This window comes from Thunnus maccoyii, chromosome 10 (genome assembly GCF_910596095.1).
Source record: "Thunnus maccoyii chromosome 10, fThuMac1.1, whole genome shotgun sequence".
NCBI classification, from domain to species: domain Eukaryota; kingdom Metazoa; phylum Chordata; class Actinopteri; order Scombriformes; family Scombridae; genus Thunnus; species Thunnus maccoyii.
Window position 1 is genome coordinate 22,210,732 of NC_056542.1, and position 25,089 is coordinate 22,235,820.

General features: G+C 39.4%; 1 protein-coding gene across 1 annotated transcript; it reads right to left on the minus strand.

Moving 5' to 3' along the window:
• On the minus strand, positions 1–23,630 carry LOC121905470 (doublecortin domain-containing protein 2-like). Its single transcript, XM_042423711.1, has 10 exons — positions 22,822–23,630; positions 21,766–21,820; positions 15,170–15,246; positions 14,721–14,855; positions 14,137–14,286; positions 13,001–13,055; positions 12,193–12,376; positions 1,847–1,917; positions 1,018–1,230; positions 1–822 (listed from the first exon to the last, which is right to left on the minus strand). The coding sequence occupies exons 1-10, from the start codon at positions 23,106–23,108 to the stop codon at positions 250–252; spliced, it is 1,800 nt and encodes a 599-aa protein (XP_042279645.1). The 5' UTR covers positions 23,109–23,630; the 3' UTR covers positions 1–249.
• Between the last annotated feature and the right edge of the window lie 1,459 nt (positions 23,631–25,089).

Here is a 25,089-nt window from a genome sequence, read left to right on the forward strand (position 1 = left end):
TTGAATATATACAATACATACAATATTTCTTCCTTGTTTTGTTTCACATCATTCAGCAGTTGGCCATTCAAAGCTTCAATTACTTGAATTTGAGATTATTTGAAGCTATTTTCAGTACAGAATCTACAAGCCCATCTAGTAAAATAGACCTGCTTGCTTTGCTTTCAATGAATTTGTGTTACCACCTTCATTATTTTTAAATTGCACTGTAAAGTATTGCTTACTATTTTCACCACTGCTCTTTTTTTCCTAATCCTTCACTTTCCTGCTTTTATCTTGATTCTCACTATCATTATCCTCCCCTTTCTTTCCATTTGCTGTGGCATCTTTGCGACTGGCTGAGTTTTTCTCTTCCACCTCCTGCTCTGCTTCACTTTCCACCTGATCATCTTCACTACTGACCTCTCCATTCACCTGTCTCTCCTCCTCTCCTGACTCTTTGGTAGCATCCTCTTTTGTTTTGCTCACATTAGCTTCCTGGTTACTGTTTCTACTGCTACTTCTGCCATTATTGTTCTCTTTTGTCTCATTATCTGACTGAGTCTTCACTGCATCATTGCTATTTTCCTTCTCTTTCTGTTCCTCTCCTCTGTCTACATCATTAACTGGGTCTTTGCTGCTTTCTCCCTCCTTTCCACTGTCTTCATCTTGTGTCCCTTTTTCTACTGTTTTGTCTTGCTCATCCTTTTCACCTTCAGAAGATGAATGGTTTCCATCCTCTGTCTCTTTTCTGTCCTGAGTCTTATCATTGTTGCTATTGCTGGAGCCCTGCTCCTCCTCCTTCTCCTCAAGTCCTGCTGTTGCCTCTCCCTCTTTTTCATTATTTGTCTCTACATTTTCCTTCTTCTCTTCTCCCTCTTTTTCATTTTTTGTCTCTACATTTTCCTTCTTCTCTTCTCCCTCTTTTTCATTATTTGTCTCTACATTTTCCTTTTTCTCTTCTCCCTCTTTTTCGTTATTTGTCTCTACATTTTCCTTCTTCTCTTCTCCCTCTTTTTCATTATTTGTCTCTACATTTTCCTTCTTTTCTTCTCCATCTATTTGACCACTTGTCTCCTCATTTCCCTTCTTCTCTTCTTCTATTTGACTACTTGTCTCCTCATTTTCCTTTGGCTCTTGTTTGCTAGCTGAAGTCTCCTCTTCAGTGGTATTTTCAGCATAAGTCTCCTCTTTCTCCTCTGCCTTTTCACCATTCTCCTCTGAGGCTTTTGTATCAACGGCTGCAGGTTTCTGTAATGCAATAATACCACAGAAACAATTTGTATCTCTAAATATTTGAACAGGCATACAGTATAATTGGATTGTTTACAATAATCCTCCTTATGACCTCCACTTTCCTGAGTAAGTGACAGCATTGTTTAGTCATGAGCACTTATAAATCAAGTGGAGTAAAAGCTTTACATATTTTTTTCAAGACCCTTTTATATTGCATGTCAATCAATATTCAACAAGTAGTGGAGAAACAACAGATATTTGAGTGCTCTAACAACTCATAGTATTTCAAACAATAGGTAATTATGGTAATGAGGGTATTCATTGAGTACATAATTTATAGCAGATATGAATCAAACTAATTCACATCCACATGAGTGATATCAACATAAATTCTACATCTGAAAGCAGTAGAAATACAAGTTTTGACTCATTACAGTGATTTGAAAAAAGAGTCTGGGTATATTTTCTGGGTACCATGAGTGAAAGATTTACATGTGACAAAGACTCTCAACATCACACCAAAAACCGTGCCTGTTGTGTGCCCTGATGACCTATCAGAATATATACCTACAGTACATATTTTTACAAAGATGTCTTTGCTTGCAATAGTCTATTGTATGTATGTTCATACCTCTTCAGTTGGCTCGTCTTGAGAGGATTTGCCCTCAGCGTTTCTGTCATCAGCCTTTGATTCCAGTTCATCTGGAAACAGATTAAAAACAGTTTTTTTAAGCACACTGATCATAGAAAATAATTTAAATGAGAGAAATGTGAGGAAATCATTTAAGAGAAAGGTGGCTGTTTCTTTCGGGTAAAAAACTGATTGATTCAAAGCATGTTTCAGTGTGATGATGACATATAGGAATCCTTGTGTTTCATCTTGATGTGTGATATTGTATCCTGAACGGGCTTGTTATATAACATAAAGGTGACTGATAAGTGTCATTCTGGCATAAATGCTTACGTATTGACTGTTTTCTATCTCACACAGGCTTAAGCTGACTTGACTTGTCCTGGGCAAATGACACAAAATTGTGACAGAAAGATAATGAAAGTAGTCACTTGTAGGTTCAAAGACATGAATAATGTGTCACATTGCGTTAGAAGAGGGTCATCTAAACTTACACTGAACAAAGCAGATACAAATACATTGAATATTACAGCACAATGTCAGAAAACTAAAAACAATGCTGGTTAATACAGATTAATATAATGCCCCACCCCCTTTATGTGCTGACTATTTTTTAAGACCCTAAAACCTGAATTCCTCAGTCAAAGCCCATTACATCAGAAATCTATAAACTGTGACAAAATTCCATAAAATCTGTCCCATAAATAAGTGCACTTTTATTTTTCCTCCAGTAAGTGACTTGTTGAAATTATACAGCTTTTATTTAGCAGCTGTTTTCAGGCTTGGACAAACATGGCACAAGAGTGGCACCTGGTGGTAAAGAGGAAAAACACATCCAACAATATTTCATGCAAGTAAACAACTTCTCTAGACAATGGAAATGTGCCAGAGAGCCAGTAAACATTTTACAGGCTCATAGGGAAAAGAGAACAGCAGGGAAGCTGAGGGTTGTGAGCAGATTCAAAATAAAAAATGTCATACAGGAACACTGTCATTGTCATCATTATTGCCACCAATGCCTTAATCATGCTGATCCCCACAGGAATATTCAGGTGGAGACAGTGAGCTTTCTCTGTTTCCGGCTCCTGACTTCCTTGTTCAATTTTCACTGTACAAGTTGAGTAATGGAAAAAGCTGACGCTTTGGCGCATTGAATTGCATTGGATGTCTTAGAACAATAAAATTAGGAAATACCCTGAAAAATGGGATTTTTCATTATCCAGTGTGAACAACTGCAGATGAATCATACTTCATGCAAAGACCGTAATACTTAACCTACCCCACGCACACAACATACAGAAACATTATCCAGTCAAGATTCTTTCAGGTTCCCACCTCCAGTACTGATATTTATCCCTGACACTGGTTTTCAATGTTCAGGTAGTCACTCAAAATTGTCTTAAAGGGAAAAACAAGTGCCAAGTTTTCATTGTAGTTTGGAGAAATTACTGGTTACTTCACCTGAACCTTTTCCATTTCCTAAATTGCAAGCTTTGGTCAAGATTATTTTACCTAATACACAACTGTTTGAGGCAGACTGAAGGCTAGTAGATTGGTAGCAAGGAAAAAAACAACATCTTGCACCGGCCCCCAAAGCAAACACCTGTCATCATTTCCTGTCTAAACAACTGCATAATGATACTGTGGATCCTGGTGTTTAAATGAAGACATCATACTGCGACTCAATATCAGCCACACACTTGTTTCAATTGAAGCAATCAGCTCAGCAAGACAGGTTTGTTTGAGTACAAAATACAGGATTTTTAGTTTTCATGTGAGCACATGCATCAAAGGCCTTGGAGTAATTAACCCTAAACATCATAAGAGGAATACAACTATACGCTCTGATAAACAACATAATTACACACTTGTTTTGAAACACTGGATGAGACTGAAATTTCCAATCAGAAATAAGCAGCAAAAGAGTAGGAAAAAAAGAACAGAACAGTGTAATTAATGTCTTTAATATTAGTTTCCCTTTCTCCACATACCAGTTAAAGAAGAAAAATGACTCGGGTAGAGATTAGAAGAGTTTACAGAGACATTTAATGCATTTCAAATGCAAAACTGATTGAAGTTTAGCTATGGTGGAAGATGAAACGTTATGGTAATAATAACAGACCTCTTTAAGAATATTTTATGGAAATCACCTGCATTCATTAACAGCTAGGGCCAAAACGATTGAGTGTAAGCAGTAAGCAGTGGATGAGCCGCTACGACTCTAAACATCTTAACATGATTTGAGGATGAGGCACAGGCTCATGAAAATGCAAAATCAAATTAAATGTAATATTTAGAATTCTCTTCTCTTCCTGCTCGTCATTAAATCCAGTAGATTTGGGTTCTGGCATTGAAAATAGTTGGACAGTTTTGTGTGTGTGTGTGTGCAAGTGTGTGTACATGTGTATGTTGCTGTTTTTTTTTCTTTCATAACCAGGCAAAAACACACAAATTCCATCTTTAACTTCTACGCCATTGGCACACAAACACAGACAGAGCACAGCCACCTTTCAAAAGTAATGTGACATCTCGTCCATCAGTGTGAGGTAAAACAAGGATGCAACAGTAAATGGGTATAATTGCTCATATAAATGGCTCTTGCTGCCATTCTTATGAAAGGTAAAGTTATAAATGACTGTTATTCCAGAGAAATGTAATAAAACACAACTGAAGATGAAGTGATAGTAGGTAGTAAACTGCAATAATCTCCCACTCCTCAAAAGCAAACTCCACCTCTTGTTTTATACACATGCACACACACCACACACACACACACACACACTGCCTTACTTCTGCAGGATTTTAGTTTTAGGGGACAGACTTGTTAGAAAAAAACCTGGACTTTCATGATCTCCATCTCTATGCTTCATACAGTAACATTGTGCTTCATTGCTTTGATCTATGTTTCCATTTGATATGCTCATTCAGTTCCAACACACTGGGGAAATACAGGGTGCAATTTACATCAGGTAACATGATGTAAATATCATTCCATTAAATATGTAAGGATTATTTAAATCAACTTAATTAATAAAACAATAATACGTATCACAGCAGAAACAACCCCCTGTGGTTCCTGGTGCTCAGTCGAAACATGAACCTGAACTATACTGTCAACAAACTGCCATAGCACTCTTTTTTTCTGCATTCAAGTCCTGGCACAGTATAAGCAAACATGTACATCTCATCTCTGCTACAGGATAACGAATGTTTGTTGTTGTTGTTGTTTTTGTTTTGTTTTGTTTTGTTTTGAGAATCTTCTTGTCTTGTTTTTGCAGAAGCTGTTTCAATGAGCTTACACTCAGCAGAGAGTTAAAGAATGAACCAACATGTGAATAAAGCTTTCTTTTTGTTAAACAGAATAAAATAACTATGCTGTATTTTTTATCTCTGTCCTTTTGTGAAAAACATTACCTTTAATGAGAGCATGTTGATGCACATTAAATCAGTATTGTTAGTCATATGTTGCTTTTAAAAGCTGTGATATAACTATGCTGGAGAAACCCACACATGCCAAATCTACTCTCAGCAGATTACCTCGGCAGTGTTAAATAAACACTCAAGTCTTGATGTTCTACTTAATGTACCTCACTCCGCACAACACTCCCTGTACATCACCATACAGTATACAGTATATTACTTATTTACACCCAGCTGATATACCCCACTCAGCAAATGGCTGAGTTATGGTGGTGTGTAAAACAACATGGGTGGTAACTCTGAATGGTAATTATGAAATGTTGCCACTCAGCAAGTGTGCTCCAGTCACTGACCAGGGTCCTGTTAAAAGCATTTAATGACCGTATGGCCAGCATCCATGAGAGAAGCCCAGTTGCTAGTGAGTTTATAGTGATGTGACACATACTGTAGAGGAAAAAAAATCAAACTGCTTCGTAAAAAATGTGACGACTGGAGAATTTTGCTGGTCCATCTGTTTCTCTCTCTCTCTCTCTCTCTCTCTCTCTCTCTCTCTCTCTCTCTCTCTCTCTCTCACACACACACACACACACACACACACACACATAGACAATATATTTTCATGTATTTCATAGGCTTATAAGACATACAGTGAAGGAGAGAGGGTTAGGGTGTTTTAAATTATCCCATTCCCTGTAAACATACCTCTCATTCTCAGTAGCACTGGTGGAAATTGTAGTAAAAATATCCAAAGCATATGTTTTTGAGTTGTTTTTTTTTTCTGAATGGATTAATAACACATATATAGGTCTTACATTATGTGGGCAGGACATAATGTATAATAATGTCCACTATGAAATGTATTACTGTAATGAATCTTTTACATCAAGATTTGTTTCCGAGTTGAATCTAAATAAGTTAACACATTATCTTTACACTGAACATTTTCAGTAGTGCAGGAGATGTCTCCTCTGTACAGTAGTGTGTAGTCCTGTGCTAGATAGCTTTGACATTAAATCAGAGGGAAGCTCTGCTTAACAATGTTGCAGCCAGACAGGCAGAGTAATATTCAAAAAGGTCATGGCTTCAGTTAAATATTTTAATAATTCATGGAGTTGTTCTCTCTCACTTTTCTCATATCTGCCTGAAACCTGACCACCCAGTGTCTTCATTATATAAAGGTTTATTCAAAATGGCTTCTGTCTAATCAGTTTCATTTGGACAGATATTAAAATATGATTTTTCTAATTTCTCCACACAACAAAGTGTAATTGCATGCTTTAAAAAGCAGCCTTTTGATAAATATTCTTAAGCCTTAATAACCAGTAACTTCAGAGACATTCATTATCATTGACTATTTGATTTTGGAAGGAAACCTATAACACAATAATTCTAATATAGGTCACTAAAACTAAGACAGACTGAAAATAGCACTTATGTCTCATAATTCAAGTTCTATGAACACAAGCGGAGCCCTTTGTTAAATAGTTACTCTTCTCATTGATCATCTAAAATTTGCATTGTAATGATGCTATCTACATCTTTTGCAAAAAGTTATCTTTGCCCCCCTAAAACTGGTAAATGACAGAAATACGCAACATTTGAAAATGTATGAGCCACTGTATTAAAAGTGACATTGATGAACACAAAGTGTTTTGCTCTGGTAACGCATCAACTTCAGATGCCCCCCTAAAGCCCAGCTCTGACACATGATAACTTTAGATCTCCACAAATGCAAGATATTTACTCTTGCCATTTAGGTTGTATGTCAAAGCAGTTTCAGTGTTTCAGGCAGATACAAACCCTGAAGATGCTGATGCTGCTATCACAACTACTGTGAGCTCAACCACAAAAAAGGAATAAAATGTGCAAAGTGGGTTAGATTAGAAGTGACAGACATTAAGAAAATTTGTGTCAGTGAAAGTGTCACACATTACCCTAACCCTATATTTTGTATGTCACAGCCAGCACTGTTGTATGTCACAGCTGAAACACTTGTTAACAGATTAATGTAGCAGATTAGTACAGCTACCCTGCTCTTTAATCCAGTAATCCTGCATCAAAGGGTCATGAAGAAACTTTTTCTGCCATAGTGAAAAGGAACGGAAGAATGAAGGAGGGATAGGGAAGGATGGCCGTGTTGTCTGAAATGTGACATACGGGCACGCACAAAACACACACATGAATACTTTAAACATGGTGCACGCAAACCACACTTTCTAAGAACTCAACAAGAAAAAAAAACAACTTCCTTTAAATGTTGCCATTTCTCATCCTTTGCTGCTGAGCCTCTCTTTTTGACACAGGCACACGATTTAAAACACACAGCCTCTTTGTGTACATGTCTCCTGCCTCCCGACGCTGTTTTGAACCCTATTTCACTCTGACAGGCATTATAGATACATATGCTAACAGGGCTAATTCCCCAAGGCAGCATCACATTTTATGACACCAGAGGCAGAGGGCTGATCTGGCTGGATGTCTTATGCATGTGAGAAGGTGCACACATGAACACACACACGCACACACACAGAAATGCTCACACATGCAACAATATTCCTTCTCTTAAATTCAACTTGCCAATAATAATGTTTCCATTTGGATTTTTTTGAAATTACTTTTCTGAAAAAAAAAACCTTAACTTAAAACTTCCTTGACTTGGAATAAAATTCCCTTCAAGGAAAATAATAGGGATGGACATAATGTGGATCCATCATGTAGCACAAATTGAATTGGCTCCTGCTGAATTGAAATATGGAGCCCAGTACATGAAAAGGAGGCAGCAGGCTATTCAGAACATGAGGTTCTGTGTAAAGTGGATGCCCTTGAGGTTTCAATGCTAGCACTGAGTTACCTGGATTTATTTGGAACTCACCACCTCCTGAGTTCCTGGAGATACGAAACAAAAGGCCAGATGAGCCATACTCAAATTTTTTAGAAAAAAAACCAAAAAGAAACTGATCTGTAGGTGTTTGTGTGTGAGAGAGCAAAGGAGAAAAACCTCAGGGTGTGTCCAATGCCTTACTGTTGTAAAATGAACTATTAACCAGTAGTAATGTAGATTTAAAGGGTTTGTCATTAAATCAGTCGATTTTTTACTGAATCACTGGGTTTCGAGCTGCTGAAATTGCAACTAGATATCCACGACCTCCAAAAGATCTGCCATAGCAAAACTACAGTTCATATGTGGAAACTAGATCTGAAAGGAGAAGTCATTAACCATATACACCATTCCATCAGCTACTGGTGTGGAGTTATTATTCTAACCCTGGCTACCATCTACTGCAGGTACTGCAGTGTGCAAATCTACAACCATTAGTACAAAAACATGCATACACAACATCATTTTATATGCTGATTTTATTCTGACTCATTTAGTCTCAGGAGCAATTGTTTAATTCAGTCAGATGATTCCCGCAACATGCTCATCTGTGCCAATACTAACACTGCACTGCAGCATTTATGTCATACTGTATATAAATATTGTAGTAGTGGCTGAATGCTCACCATTATTTAAAGGAGGACAATATGCTTATTTTGACCAATACCATTCATGTTCAGAATAGACTTGAGAAGCACATACTCACAATCAAAAAGCCTCCTAGGATACAGTAGCATGCCCCTTCATTAATGCGTGCATGGAGGCATGTACGTGGAATCCACGTAATCAGTGAACACATTTCACATTCTGTCAATGGACCCCCCCCCTACCTTTCCCTCCTGTTGTTCTCTCCCTCGGTCGCTGTCTTCCCTCTCTCTCCTCTTGTCCATACCTTTCTGTGTGTCTCTCCTTCTTTGGAGTACCAGGCTCTTTTGTTGATTTCCAGAGCAGCAATTTGGCCCCAGCAAGGGGCAGAGGCAAGTAAAATTCTGCTTTGATGACTCTAAATGGAGAGATTATCCAAATGAAAGGCAATTATCCAAACCCCACCCATCCCTCTACCCTTCAATATTTTTTTTTTCTCACCCAACACTCATCCTCCACCATCTCAGGCTATTCTTCATATTCACTATTTGATTGCACCTGTACTCTCCTGTCTTCTCCTTCCACATAATATTCTCCTCCCTTCATCATATCAACCTTTTATTCCCTCTTCTTTAACCTTGTCTTTTATCTTCCACTCTATTTACATCCTACCTTCGCTCACCTGCCAAAACACATCCCTTCTCCTATGTTTTATTCTTCTCCCTTTTCCCCTTCCTGTTGCTCTTTTTTCCTTCTTCTTCTTCTTCTTCTTCTTCTTCTTCTTCTTCTTCTTCTTCTTCTTCTTCTTCTTCTTCTTCTTCTTCTTGTCTTCTCAAGGGAGCCATTAGACCAAACTGAATACAAGGGCCCTTTAAGAAAGAGCATACTGATAAACATCCCATTTCTATTTTGAGGTTAGCAACAACTGCTTATTGGTTAAGTCCAAACTGAACATGAATGTGCTTTTGAAAGAAACTTGAAAATCTCCCATTTTAAAAGAGCTAACTTTCAGCACAGGGTGAAGCATACAGCAGGCAATGTGTCTTATTGCTTAGTCTTTTAAGTCAAATGTCTTTGTTACGTAGTAAGTTCAAATTCATTCCATGACCTTTGCTGCATGAGTTGTCGCACTACCTCCCCCTTGTCTTTGCTGTCACTCACCACTGTGTTCACTCTAATGAAGCAGAAAAGTCAGAAGCTTTACAATACACCAGACAGAAACTGCTTGAGTTATCCTCCGCCTGGTTCTCAGCAGCTGATAGACAGTGAATAATGGGGACTGGCGTACCAACACACACAGAGACACGCACAAAAACTGACCTCCCTGTCACAACAGAGTCAGTGCAGAACAGACGGAAAATCTCGAGTTACGGAATCATTTGTCTTTTTTCTCATGTCTCTCTCTCTTTTCTGCTTGTTTGTCACCATACCTTTCTGTCTGTACATCTCTCTGTCTCTTTCTCCCCCTTCCTTTGTCACAAATACATTTATAATGACATGACACCTTTATAATAATCTTTTGTTTTCGTTCCAATGTTCCAGCACACCAGAGATCTGAAGTGTGGGTTTCATGCTGTGTTCTTTCCACAGTCTCTGCCAGTCAGCCAACTTTTTTGGCTGTGTTCCTTCTGGCACTAGAACGGGATGTGTTTACCTCTTACACAGCCAGGGCAGGATTTCCCAAAGGGAAAATAACGGCAAACACATCTCTGTGCTGTTGTGAATCACTAAATAGAGGTGATATGAACATCGTGTTCCTGTTGGGAAGCAAAACTGGACAAACATAACCTCAACACTAAATTTAGTTGCTCTGGGAATGCTAATAGGTACAGAGCTTATTTGTTTTTGATGAGCCAATTGCAAGCTATGATTTCAGCACTTGTTTGCTTTTGAGAAGGCAAATGGAAACCAAATTTAAGCATTGATTTGCTTTCAGAGCGGCAATGAACAAAAAAGGATAAACATGCCTCTGGGAAACCTCAGCCCACTGTATATTACACAAAGTCTGTTCAGCACCATGGACAGGGACACACTCTATCTGCCACACAGATACCGCATCAGTTACACTATGCCAAGATAAAAAAAAAGAAAATTTTATTTCTTGTAAACATGACAGCATTTGGCAGAAGACTTTGTAGGTCAAATAGTGAAGGGTGCATGAGAATGTGATATGCTCTCCAAGCCATTCAAACGATCTTGTCTAATGCCTGATCTTGTTTTCTGAGCTGTCTGTCTGTTAATTTAATCTTTGGTCAATGTCACCCAAGGGGACCAATAATGCAACATGGTTTTCTGTGCCTGTAATATGACATGCCACACAATCTGATGTACAGAGGATTTTGAGGGTGACATTACAGGTTTCAAATAAACAGGCATGCGCACAATTGCACACACAGACACATATAAAGGCACACACACACACACACACACACACACACACACACACACATTCCTCATTCCTCTCGTTTGATGCAAAATGCCAGCTCCCCTGAACCACAGACACAATTCTCCACGCTCCTTTGGGCTTCTGCTGTCAACTATCCTGCCAGAGGAGAAAACAGGCAACATCTATCATGAGCCACAAGATGACGTGATGTGGTTCATGCCGCAGGAGGAGTTACAATAAGGTCAGCTGCAGTCTGCAGAAAATTAAAATCCCTTTATCTGCAAACTTCTGATCTGAAAAAATGTTTTCAGTTCCCCCTCACATTGTCTGACTATACATCGCACAATGCATTTGCCATATATGGAAAACATCTATTATGGTCCCAGAGCAACAAAACATTACATATTAATATTAAGAAGAATGCCAGCTGCCAGTGAGCCTTAAAGTAAAGTCTAGCTGGACATACTGAGTTTCAGCAGGACATTAGAATATAATGATGATAAAGCCTGGAAGATGACGTAATGTGTTTCTTGTAATAGTGTTTAATGTCATCATGCTAGACCCACTTCCAATATTTGCTGCAGAGCAACAGTGCCACTAAGTGGGCATTTTTGAACGCAGCAGGTTACATAAGATTGCAAGGAGTAGGCATTACATCATATACTTGTGTATCTTAAAATAATAACTGTACTCAGGCCACATTTGTGACATGTGTTGCAGGAAGTGTCTTTATGAAGGACTATGTAATGTGCAAGGCACATTTCTTATGGATTGTGCAAGCAGATACAACCACACGTGTATGATTATATCTGCATGGGTACCGCATATTCACTTTATCATGAATTTATAGGCAATAACACACTCCCACTTGCACACACACATATTGTACATATAGACAACTACTAAGAGGACACAGGTAATTTTGAATAAAGTGCTGCTGATCTCCAAAGCCATGGTCATAAAATCTGACTTCATTATTAGACAATGAAAGGCTTGTAATTGTCAGGCCTGCTTGAAATCAACTGGTATAAACACATTCCATACCTATCCATATGGTTCTGTTTGCTTCTGTATTACCATTGTCAGAGGTTGCGAGGGTCATGCTTTGTCCACTCCTCTTCTTCCTGAGGGAGATAAGTCGGGCCTGAGAGATCTCTCTGACGATGGAGGACAGGTGTTCCTTGTTGCTGCCACTGTGGACCGGAGGAGAGCCCTTGGACTCTCCATCTCCACTATCACTGCTCCGGACCATGGACTTACTCTGGGGGAAGTGGAAGTCCAATTCAGTTGATGGGAAAAACTTGTGGAAAACCACCACCAAAATCACCAACAGTAAAAGTATACAGAGTATAGAAATATATACACGATGTACAAAATATCAGGGTCATCTTCCAATTGAGTTGAAGAAAATTTTGAAGATAATTGTCTCTATTTTTTCTGCTTCTATTTATCTAAAGCTCATGACCTGGAATTGTGACCAGAGTTCTCACAGTTTTGCTTTGAGGGTTAAGACCAGATATTTTAAGACTGGTCAGGGCAAGGAAAACGAGAACTTTGTTAACTAATTGTTTAAAAATAACAATCAAGTATAAAAACAATAGTCCCTTTACCTCAGCATTGGGCATTTGAAGAATGTGTTGAAGAAAGTTTCTTTTTCCAGCCATCCCTAATTAACCCTAACTTGAAACAACTAAATGATGCAGAAAACCAAACACTTTCTCTCCCTACTCTGTTTATGTTCAAGAGTTTATAGATAAGGATTTCGATCTAAACTGGTATTGTACTGTGTAAGCTATGTTTATGTTGGATTTCTCTCATTTTATGGTTTGCAAAACATTAAATATACATTTAAATACTTCATGCAAAAGGCACATGAAATTCTTACATTTCCATTTTGCTTTGAGAATCGGTAGATTGGAGGTAGAGAATAAGCTTTCATCCTGTAAACACAAAACAGACAAAATACATTTTATTTACATATATACATTACAATACTGATTCATCAGCATAGTCACCTGAAACAACTACAGAGTACTATATTTCTGTAAACACCAGTGGTACCAAAATTTATCTGAAAATCAAAAACTGCAAGGTCAAATTATAATTTAGAGGTTTAAACAATGCGCTGTTAAAGATAACTAATGAATCCGCACTGCTCCTTCCCACCTCATAGGTAATGTAATGTGAAAAAGTCTACTTAAAAAGAGTATGTTTAAGATCTTTTTTTGCTGCATGTATGTGGACATGAAATAGTAAATAATTCCAATTATTTTCATTATTTCATGTAAAAGTCATTTGAACATATATGCAACACTCTTATTCATATGCGGGAAATATCCATCTTTAAAATTAATTTTGGAACTATGGGATGTAGCTTTCAGGAGCTTTGATGGGAGATAATAGCCCTGGAGGAATAATTAGTTGAGTTGCCGCACAGCAACACATACAAACAGAAAGTGAACAATCTCCAAGACCAATTCCTGGTAGCCATGGTTTTGTGTTTGTTAATTTCCACAACTCTTTATACAGCAGCAGGACTCTGCATACTGATAGATACTAATAACATGTATGATTGGTAAATGTCATTTCTGTGAAATGAATAACCAAAGATATCTTACTCAAAACAGATTAACCTTGTACACAAAGACATTAACTCAAGACGTTCCTTTGCTATTTTCAAACATTTTCAAACAGATATGAATGTTTTCTTTTTATTATGGTAAGATGGAAAATATAGGTATATAAATATAAAGACATGGCTCCTTTTGGCATTATTTTGCACCTAGTAGTACAAGGACAAAATAACAGAGCACCCAAACAACCCTGTAAGAAATAAATACTGCCTGGCTTATAACATTCAATGGTATTCTGTAAGTGGGTTTAATGATCTTTTTGTCTTAATTTCTGTGGAGGTAAATAAAAGCACATAGTCAAAAGCTCATTAGTTCAGCATTTTCTATCAAGTTTTCAGTCTTAAAACAACATGTTACACCATTATATTTTTTAGAGAGTGGCACCTACCCATTGACCCTCCGTGTCCCGCGAGGTTTGGTGAAGAGCAGATCACTGTAAGGTAGCTTCTTAAACCTTTCTCTTCCAACAGCCACATAGAGTTGACCGCTCTCCAGCAGATTCCCATCGGTCACCTGGTGGCCCTCATAGGTGTAGAGACTAGAACAGGGACACAGAGTCAAAAGCCCTATGCTTTCCATCATGTGTTTATACCAGTTTGTCAAGACACACTTGTTTTGCCAAAGGTCCTCCTTTTATCACCTTATGATCATTCATTAAGCTAGTTTATCTAATAACACATACTCTTGGGATCAACATATTGTATCACTTACGACAGTGCAGATGTCTGTTACATTAGTGACTTGAAGCTGTTTGATGAAAATGTTCTTTTTCATTAAAATGCAAATTTATGCAGCAAAGTGCGGGGAAATCTAATGAGATTATCTGTAATAATGGGGGAACATGTGGTGTCAGTCTGACGATTCTGTCATGTACTGTTCTTGAGTGACTTTGTTCACACATATAGACAGAAATTATATTATGTGTAAAACATACAGTCCATGTGCAGCGTATATATCTTTTTAAAGTTGTACCTTCGCACACCACCCAGGACTCTCAAACCCATCTTCTCTGTGATCATCTCCAGTATTTTGTCAAACTGGCCCAGTATTCTCTGGTGGATCAGCAACCTCATGGCGGGGTTCAAGACATCCCCATTTGCAACCACACTGAGTAAATAAAATACACATGGTTAAGCAAATACCGTGAAACTGATGCAGACTGGTTTCTCTTTTCAAGTGTGTCCCTATGAGGAATCAGCTGTTTGTGACATCATCTGCCACTCACACCACACAGTCAATGTTAATGTTGACAGTTACATTATATTATTATACTCAACAGATAAATCAATGAACAGAGGAATAAACCAATATATACAGGTACTGAATGTAAATTAAGCTAAAAACATTGGAGGTAAAATTATAGTATAGATTGGGATTGTTTCATAACAGTATAAAATGTTTGGCCGGGAAACTGAACTTACAATATTGGACATGGCTCCTTGATTGGTTTCAAGAATCGAGCTGATACGACGATTCGATGCTGTGGCAGTGGTCTGGCCTAGAAAATATGGACAACAAAGAGTGAAGCATGTCAAAAGTTGCATATGTCAATCATACAGCTGCCCAAAGATCACTGATCACCACAAAGACCCAGTGAGACCTCTGTCTTTGTAGTGTATTACAACAAATGCAACTGGCCGTGTTTGCAAGTGTGATAAGAGTATACAAGGTTGGTCAGGGTGCCTCCACAGAGGCAGATGGAATCTGGGGGTGGGTGGGTGGGGCGTGGTGAGGACGAGCGATGGTTACAATATTGTAACCCTAGTTCTACTAGCACAGGCAGAGCCCTCCACAGTACTCTATGGGTACTACTCTCCTCCAATTACATGCACGTATTCGCCCACTGAACTTTGCATGAACGTAGACAGCCATTTAGGACATGTCTGCTAGAATACTTTAGGAGCCCACAGTATGTAAGGGTGCGTGCCCGCTGTCCAACATCCCGCAACCTCTTCAGTGAGTGGTGTAGGAGTGGCTGGGCCCATAGGTGGAGGGCTCTGCCTGTGCTAATAGAACTAGGGTTACAATATTGTTACCTTTGTTACCTGCCCTACACTGGACTCTGTGGGTACAGTGGGTGTAGCCCAATGAATGAACGCCCTGCCATGACATAACATCTGACCCAGCCCCATTGATCCTTCTATAGCTAGGCTGCCACAGTGGAGAAGTAGGGGGCCAACCCAGATAGTGTACCACTGAAGGGGTGAGGCCATGGCCTAACCTTTCAGGGGTCTACTGTAACGCAATAGACCTTCCGCACACCTCATTCCCCAGGTCATCCATGAGCACAGGAAAAATGCAGGTGTATAATGCCCAGAGGGGGGTCAGGTGAAACACAGCTGACATACACACCCACCATTTTCACCAGTCTTGGGTTGATCCAGCAAGCACAGACTGTGAAAAGGAGCCTAACATGTCCAAGAGATAGTACCCATGAATGGACAGGGCATAGACCACAACGCTGACATGCATATGTCCTCGACACTCATCCCACTAAATGAGGCCACTGACACTGCCACACTGCATGTAGAGTATGCACGGACCAGAGTGGGAGGGTCTCTTCCTGCCTGCCTATAGGCTTGGGAGATGCACTCACAAAGCCACCTAGCAAGACATTTCTTGGATAGAGCTTTTCCAGCCACACCATCCCCATAGTTCACAAACAGCTGCTCTGTGCATCTGATGGGGGCCGTGCATTCAACATAACATGCAAACGTGTGAACTGGGCAGAGCAGATACAATTTCACCTCCCTGTCCTCCGCATGGGGTGGAGGACAAAATGCATCCAGCTGAATAACCCTCGACCTGAAAGAACTCTGTATGTTCTTAGGAACAAAGGAGGGATTTGGTCAGAGAGTTGCTCCACTGTGGGCACCATGAAGCAGCATGAAGCTGGGGTGAACTGACAGGGCACTTAGCTCACACCCTCTCTTAGCTGAGGTCAGAGCAAGCAGCAAAGCTGTCTTGAGTGACAACACCTTCAGAGAGGAGCACTCCAGAGGCTTGTAAAGGTCCTTGATCAGAGCCTTAAGCACCAGAGGCAGTTCCCACTGGGGGATAGAGGTATGCATCTCCAGACCCCCGGCAAGAAATGTTTCACAAGAGGGTGGCTAAAGACATGGTGGCATGAGCCAGCCCTCTATCAAGCAAACACTGCAAAAAGGAGACATACAGGTTGTCATCACTGTCCATCAGCAAAGCCACTGGGACAGTCTAAGCTGAGGTGTCTGGTGGCAGCGGCGGTGGCGGCAGCGGTGGCAGTGGTGGTGGCAGCGGCGGTGGCAGCAGCGGTGGCAGCGGTGGTGGCAGCAGCAGGGCACTGGACAAAGCAGGAGACTCATCATTGACGCGGAAATCTATCTTGAGCTCCGGGTCACTCTCATCACAGAGGAGTAAGACGTTACAAAGCCAAAAATGGTCCCACCGTTGCCAGTGTTGAAACGGAGGAAGTCCTCAGCAGTAAACGCAGGGCGGCGGCTGCATCATGCCACTCTCTACATGATCCCGACCAAGGAACTTGCAGTGGAAGAAATGTCCGTTGGCGGCGGTGATGAAGCCAGGGCATGGCGGGCAGGAACGAGCTTGCTGGAGCAGTGACTCTCTGTGGAGAGGTAAGATCAGTGAGCAGATTCGCTGTCACTGAAGTGAGAAGGGTGAGAGCAGCAGCAAAGTGCTGCCTTATACACTGTATGAGACACACGTAATCAGTAGGCACATCCTGATTGGCTGGCTACTAGGGATGTGCAGAGAGCCCAGTATTTGTATTTGTGTACAAATGTAGTTGTTGAGGCAGCAAAAATATTTGTATCTGTATTTGTATTTGAATAAAAGTGGAAATAAGGGTAAAAATCCTGTTTTTGTTTTATTACACTTTTAATTTTAGGATATTAAAGTTTTAAAATAAGTGTTCATCAATAAACTATCTTGTGAAGGAGGTCCCCATGCTGGGTCTTAAACTCAAGTCTTCCAGATTGTAGACAACTGTGTTGACTACTGAGCTGAAGCTCAACTCTGCACCACTGCATGGACAGAGCTGTAGCTCTTTATACACCGATAACACAGAGAAGGCACAGCATGTAAAGTGTAGGGAAGAACTTCAAAGTCAATTATTTCTTTGCACTTATCATTTATTGCCTATTTTTTACAACCTAACTTTGGGAAAAGAGGAAGGGGAACAACAGGTTATGGAGAGTCCCTTGAGAGCACTTCACATGTGTCTGTAGCTCAGCTTTATTTCTGGAGAAGACCCTCAACTCCAGGAGTGATTAGGAAATGTGTGTCATGAAGCAGGTGGATGTGAGCTGTTAATATATGTAACATAGCAGAGCAGAGAAGAGAGATTGAGATAGCTATGTAACACCTATTTGTAAAAACCCACTTTTTGTGCTTTTCCAAATACCGGATTAGTCTTCGGCTCCACCACTATCGGCTATGTACATGAAAATTTCAGTGGACGATTGCATGAGTGTGATTGAAGGAGAGTAGTACCCATAGAGTCCAGTAGAGGGCGGATCCTGTGTGAGATAGAACTCGCTGTGTTAAAAATGTAATTTGTTCTAATAAAAACATTCTGAACAGACAACATCTCAACGTCAACCTCAACATTATAGCTGTGAGCAGCATGAACAGTGGGCAAAGTATTCCTATTCGCTGAAGAGAAAAGGATGTTGGACAGCAGGCACTCTGCCTTATATACTGTGGGCTCCACACGTATTCTGGCAGGTACGTCTTGATTGGCTGGCTACGTTTATGCAAAGTCCAGTGGGTGAATATGTGTGTGTGATTGTGTGAGAGTAGTACCCATAGAGTCAAGTGGAGGGCGCAGCTTGCGTGAGATAGAACTCCCTTGAATCACTATGTGTGAAATGCACTTGACATACACAGTATATATATTTTTTTTTCTGATAACATGGAACCTATTACTACTTTGAGAACTTAATGTGTGTGTGTATTCTTATGGAATGTTTAAAAATCCATCCAGTTTTCTTTTGTTGTTTCATTTTTCCCTTTATGCTGCAAGAAACCAAAAAAAGGAAAACAAGATTGTGTGAAATCAAAAGATTTTACCCCTACAGGCATAGAGAAAGAACTATTTTACTCACTAAAAGAATCTGTGTCATCTCTATGACAGCAAAAGAAAGGGACCTCTATAGTCTTATGAGATTGTGGGGTTGAAAAGAGGGAGCTCTGCAGGTTCACTCCCATGACACCTGGCAACCCACTGTGACTGAGGACTAAGATTTAGATCCTATGACAAACACAGATAAGGGAGGAGGTATATTAAAAGTCTTCTGGGATCTGTGCATGCACCATGGCAACAGAGATGTTAAGGGTAGAAGTAAAAGTCAAAATACCTACTTCTTAAAACAAAAGGTGTGGGACATAATCAGAAGTATACCAGTACCAAGATACATACATTGAGTTTATAAAGACTAGAGACACGCTCTTGAGTTGTAGCCCTGTGTATATAGCTAAAAGCAGTGGAAATAGTACAATCATGAAAAAATATCTAAAATGCAGAGTAATTTACATAATTTCTAACATAATCAAAATCCCCAAAAATGCTTGTTAGAAATGCACTGTGCTTCCTTTAAAGCCATTTGCCTTTTATGCACAGTACAAACCACAGAGACTATCATAAACCACTCCGCTAGTAACCCATCCCAGCTGGGAACAAACAGAGGCAAGCAAGACAAGGTAGCCTAGGGAGCCATTAGATGTACTAGATTTGTTTTTCTATTGACATAGAATTTCACCAACAGATGATCTTTAATAACACAGTGGAGAGAGGTCCCCTCAGCTTAGTATCTCTTGGTATCAGCCTAGTATCTCTGTTTCTCTTGGTGTCCTTACTGTTAGTGCAAAACCTATAGATTCCATAAGCCAAAATTTCAAACTTGTAGTGGGTAACTTTAACAGAAAACCAAATGCAGACTTTACTACACACACTATACATATTTACTGATGGGGAAAATCGCTATGTCCAATTTTCATTTTGCTTAGATACTCCATCATATTAGACTAACATCATTGTTTTCTCATACCAGCAGGTTGGAGCGCTGCTTGAAGTGGGTTTCTCAAGTCCATCCAATCAAAACATAGAACAAAAAAAAGCAAATTACAAGGCAGAAGGGGAAGTTTAAACACAACAGAGGATCTAGTGTGAGTAAAAAAAGGAAACTTTTGGCAGGGACCAACATCAGAAGGTGGATTCTGAGCTGTAGTCAAAATGAGCCACATACAGAACAGTTCTAAAACTTCATTAGTTCTTCCTATGATTCTCTATTTATTCAAAATCAGTACGGACAAGAAACTAACCTGCCAACTGTCCAGCCAGCAAAGAGTTCTTATCATTAATTGACACAATCAGCCAGGTTAAGTGGGGTACTGAGGGGGGAAGCAGGGTCCTTGTAAACTAGATTGGCTCTTTTAATGCTCACCAGTAATCACAGCAACAACAACAAGTCCTCAAGGATTATCTGTGATGACTAAGCTTCTTGCTAGCGGGTGATAAAACAAAATAAAGAACACAGAGCGCAAATCCTGGTTCTCTTTTTATACGATTAACATGTTATAGTGGAGAGAGGCAGAGCACACAACCAATGCTTCTGAGGATCTGGCCGCAAGGCAAAAGACCAAGATCCTGACAAAGACCTTGTGTGAACGATTGTTTCCTTTGACTATGATTAGCATGTTACAATTTTGCACCCATATTTTTGCCATATTGTTTAAAAGAAACTGATAATATAACAATCTGACACTGTCACTCAAAAATGAAGGGCAAAGTTATAGTTGGTGTTTTAAAATACTATTTTAAAAAAGAAACTAAATTCTAAAAATATATTATACATATAATACATTATTATAAAACAATCCTAAGAACTTCAACTTTTTTTTCTTTTTAAAAAAAAAAAAATTATATAAACCACTCACTTGGAAAGAGGACCTGCAGTTGACTTTCAAATAGATGAGCTTGTGGGTTACCTGACTTTAAGCCGCTCTCAATTTGGCTGTGACTTCATAGCTAGTGATTAAAGATGCATTGAAAGGAGGGATGATTATGATCCATAAATCAATAATGCATGGCCACTGAGACAACAACAAAGTAATTCTTCACGGGGAACAATAGAGACGAATGCTAAACATTACACCTTGCTTAAATGATCTTTCTAAAACCTTTACACTGTGGGTGGGGGCAGGAGTGCTGAGGTGATCTTCCCAAATCCTCATGTATCTTGCATTTAGTGGTTTCAAATGTTTAGTAGTTTCAAATGTTGAAAAGTTGGATTGAGTAAGTATGTAAATGAAACCTGCCTTTTAGACATAGTGGTGAAGGGTGTCATTAATCTCTAAAAGTAAATTTAAAGTAATGCAATAACGTTGGAGCAATTTAGCAAATCCACTTAAGGTGCTCAGTCTCATGTGGCTACTAAACTTTTTTGTGGTCGGCAAAAACATAGCACTGTATTTGTGTCATGCAACTATCACTAGCTTACTGTGAAGACATTGTCCAGTCCACAATGAGTTAGAAAGCGAATGAAAGTGTAGGGACACATTCCCATTGAATCAGGTGAGGCTAGTGCCTTTCACTGCAGAACCAAAGGACCAGGAGGTGGGGTGGAACCTGAGGACCTTCTCTGGCAAGTGCATGTGAGGATGCACCACACCCCAGGATTATCTGCATGATTGACAAGACTATGTAAATTATGTAAACGGGTTGCATCTCTGCAGTTTATATTTGCGCAATGCCAAAAATCAAAATGATTTGAAATACCAGGAACAGCTCTTAGCAGATGTACCTTCATGAAGTGCCACAGTTGATTGGATAGATACTGTAAACAGTGACTTGGGAAATTAAAATGCACTTCTAGATTATCAAACAGAATACAATGTCGTTTATAACATTTCTCTTTTTATCGTCACACAGTTGGAGCTCAGACAATTTAAAGGAACTCACTTTTCCTGACTTATTAAACTGCAAAAAGGCTTTCTTACATATATAGCATTTTTGCCTTACCTGCACTGGAAGAGTCTGCAACATCCTCTTCTTTCTAGAGCCAATCTGTAGATAACTACAGACAAAACATAAAGATAAGATGAGAGCCTAAGTTCATACACAGCACTCACATTTTAAACTGAGATGTGCTGTCACTCACAAACTCAGAAATATTACTATAAAATTTTATCAATTAGGGATGCAACTGTGCTGACACTTATTCTGTAATGATAATATACAACCATGAAGTTAAAAGTGATATCAACCTCTTGTATAAGCACTGGTCAATCAAAGCAGAGTACCTAGCATGTAGCTTCTTATTATGCATAATAAGTGTAAACATAAAAGTAAAATGGTTTCTTGATTAATTACACTTGGGCACTTTTAAGTCACCCTCTACTACATCTCCTTCATTGGAACAGATTTTCCACACAATTCCTCATGGAAGGGAAGCAACATGTGGTATGCAGAAAGAGGGACAGCATGACTATGTATGTGCAGTATCTGGCCTATCAGTACTGCAGTGGAGGATATACACAATACCTACATCAACATTAAACACCAGGGGCACAGTGATAGTACACAAACGTCATGGCTCAAGAATAGCTTCCCACTTAACTGCTTCACCACTGACTTCTATGAATAACTTGCTGCACAAATCTCATTATCTGCAGTATAAGTCCACTTATTTTTAGGCTAGGGCACAGCCCACTTCTCTACTGATCTCATCTGCCTCAAGCTGTGATTCAGCACTGCTGTAAAACTGTTGAAACACATAAACTTTAAGACCATGACTCAGTCTGATGCTCATTATCCACATTTCTATTATAAAAGCAAAGTCTGATAACAGTGAGAACAAGTTTTGGAACCTACTTTGAGTGTGCAGCCTACTTCTGTGAAAAATAAAAGTATGTACCATTCAAATTCTTACAAATGAACACCCTTCCAAGTAACGCAAATTTTGGTCACCCAGTGTTGCATTTAAACATGTAATTGGTCAGTATAACACATATTTGCATGTTCTATCTAATATGGGTAACTATTTGAACGTATTAGGCCCAAAACATTTAGTCTTACTCCAGCTTTTTAAATCTTTCTCTCCCAGCAGCAACGTACTGCTCCCCGCTCTGAAGGCTCTCCATACAGTCCACCTTGTGGCCTCCTCGAGGTGTGTAGATGTTCCTCACCGCTCCAAACGGTGCCTGTATCCCTCCGGTCACCTCTCTCAGCAAAGTCTCAAAGTTGCACACTCTCTTTTGGTTAATCACTATCCGGCGAGCGTTATAATATGGGTCACCGTTGCGGAACATGAAAACGCTCTTCACAACGGGCTGTGACCTAAAGTTTGGCTTTTCCGAGCTCATCGTTGTGCGTAAAAGCAAGCGGGCGCGCGACGGCTAGCGATCGACCTTAGTTGTAATAAACTCACAGCATGTTGATCCAAAATGCGAAAAAAAGCTTATAGACCATTATAATGGCATTGCAGCAGGTCCATCCTGGCCAAATATTAAAGGTTGAGTGGAGCTGTCAATAGAGCGCGACACGCAGTTCTTCAGCTGGGACAGAAAAGCGTCCAGTGCAAAAGGCGACTTACAGGTTAAGGAGAAGGTTACTGAATAAAAACAAGACCACATGCATGGGACAGTTGATATGTACCGGCGATACAAATATCAACTTTTTTGCAGAATCTCAATCCGTCATAGAGGAAATCGCCGCTGCGTGTGCACTATGTGCGCTATGCCGCAGGTGATGGTAAAAGCCAAACGGGTCTCTGTAGTTTCCCCACGATGTAGGCTGGGTATCATGGGAGCTCATCTGTTGGGATGTATCTATGGGAACATACCACAGTTTTTTCACAGACTGCCAGGGACCTCACACAGCGGTAATCGACAGGTAGTCAATCATTTAGCTGATGAGCAGCGATACGCTTATTTAACAAAATGCTCAATTTAAATGTGTAACGAACATCACCAAATATGCACGACGAGCTCTGTGAGCAGAGAAAAAAATCTGAACGAAACAGTAAAACTTAAACGGTTTAAAACTCTGCAACAGCAGTGTGATAAAGTTAATTGGGCATCAAGAGACCAATTGCCAGTGACATCCCAAAAGTGGCACAAAAAACATGTTTGTTTTGTGTACTATAATTATGTTACGCAACAACAAGGAGATCTGTACTGCATGTCCTTATGCACGTTATTGTCAAGTGGCACATTTCCTGTTGCAGCAAATAAAAAGCCAGCGAAATTCATAATATGAATATCTCGATTAATTAGTTATTTTTTAAATCCAGATTCCTGAGTGTAAATGCATGTAAATATTTTCCTATCAGATGAGCACATGAAATGCCGTGATTGATTGATTGATTGATTGATTGATTGATTGATTGATTGATTGATTGATTGATTGATTGATTTAGCCTATTTACATCATAAATATGTAATTGTGACATATTTAGCACAGCCTACAGTTTAATTTCTGTGATTATAATTTTATTTATTTATTTGTTTATTTATTTTTGTCAGCTGCTGTATGGTGCCAGTGTAGCTAATAATCACCAAAACCCTCTTCTTATCCTTTTCCTCCTCCTTCACCTTATTTTCGTCATGACCTCTTTCATCAGCAGCAATCAGCAGTAGAATTACTGCTCTATTGGAGTGTGTTGGATGGTGTGCCACAGTAAGGTCAGTCAGAACCAGAAACCCCAAATGAACTTAAATATCATATGATTTTTATAAAATAATAATTGAAAAAAGATCAGGTGCATCGGACTGATGAAGGTCGGACAGACCGAAACGTTGTCAATTAATAAATATTCCAGCAGTAAGCGAGAGGGAGTCATTCTCATGTCATTGGGCGACTGTCATTTTACAGTCGCCCATACTAGCCAGCTGCATCCTAGGCAGTATAGTTTATTACTGTACTTGTTTAGATGCAATTCTTTCTTGATGCCACCTGATGGTGCTATAGTTATGTGGATCAAGAATTAGAAAATTGTTCAGCAGGGGAACAGCCGCATGACATCTGAATAATTCTTCTCAAATATTATAAAAAATACAGGACCAAACTAGTAATTAATAAATTGTGGTCACAATTTAAAAGATTTTTATGAATTACTGGATTTAACACAGACCATACTGTTACTGAAGGTAAAAGTATTTTGTATTATTATTATATTATTATGGTGTTTTAATCTTTTGACAGTAGAGAGCGAGAGGAAACATGAGGATGTAGAGGTCAACATGTGACAACCTTAGACTCATAGTTTCAGGAATTATCAGTATCAGTATCAGTTTTACCTTGAAAAACTGTATGAAGAGTCTTTACAGTTGCTTTGAAAAAGCG

What these genes read in the sequence shown, in the direction of transcription:
- LOC121905470 (XM_042423711.1), bottom strand. Translation starts at nt 23,108, where the DNA reads ATGAGCTCGGAAAAGCCAAACTTTAGGTCACAGCCCGTTGTGAAGAGC. An exon ending in GAAAGATTTAAAAAGCTGGA is followed by an intron (nt 21,821 to 22,821) that starts GTAAGACTAAAT and finishes TTTTGTCTGTAG; the next exon opens with TTATCTACAGATTGGCTCTA. An exon ending in AAGACGAGCCAACTGAAGAG is followed by an intron (nt 1,231 to 1,846) that starts GTATGAACATAC and finishes ATTGCATTACAG; the next exon opens with AAACCTGCAGCCGTTGATAC.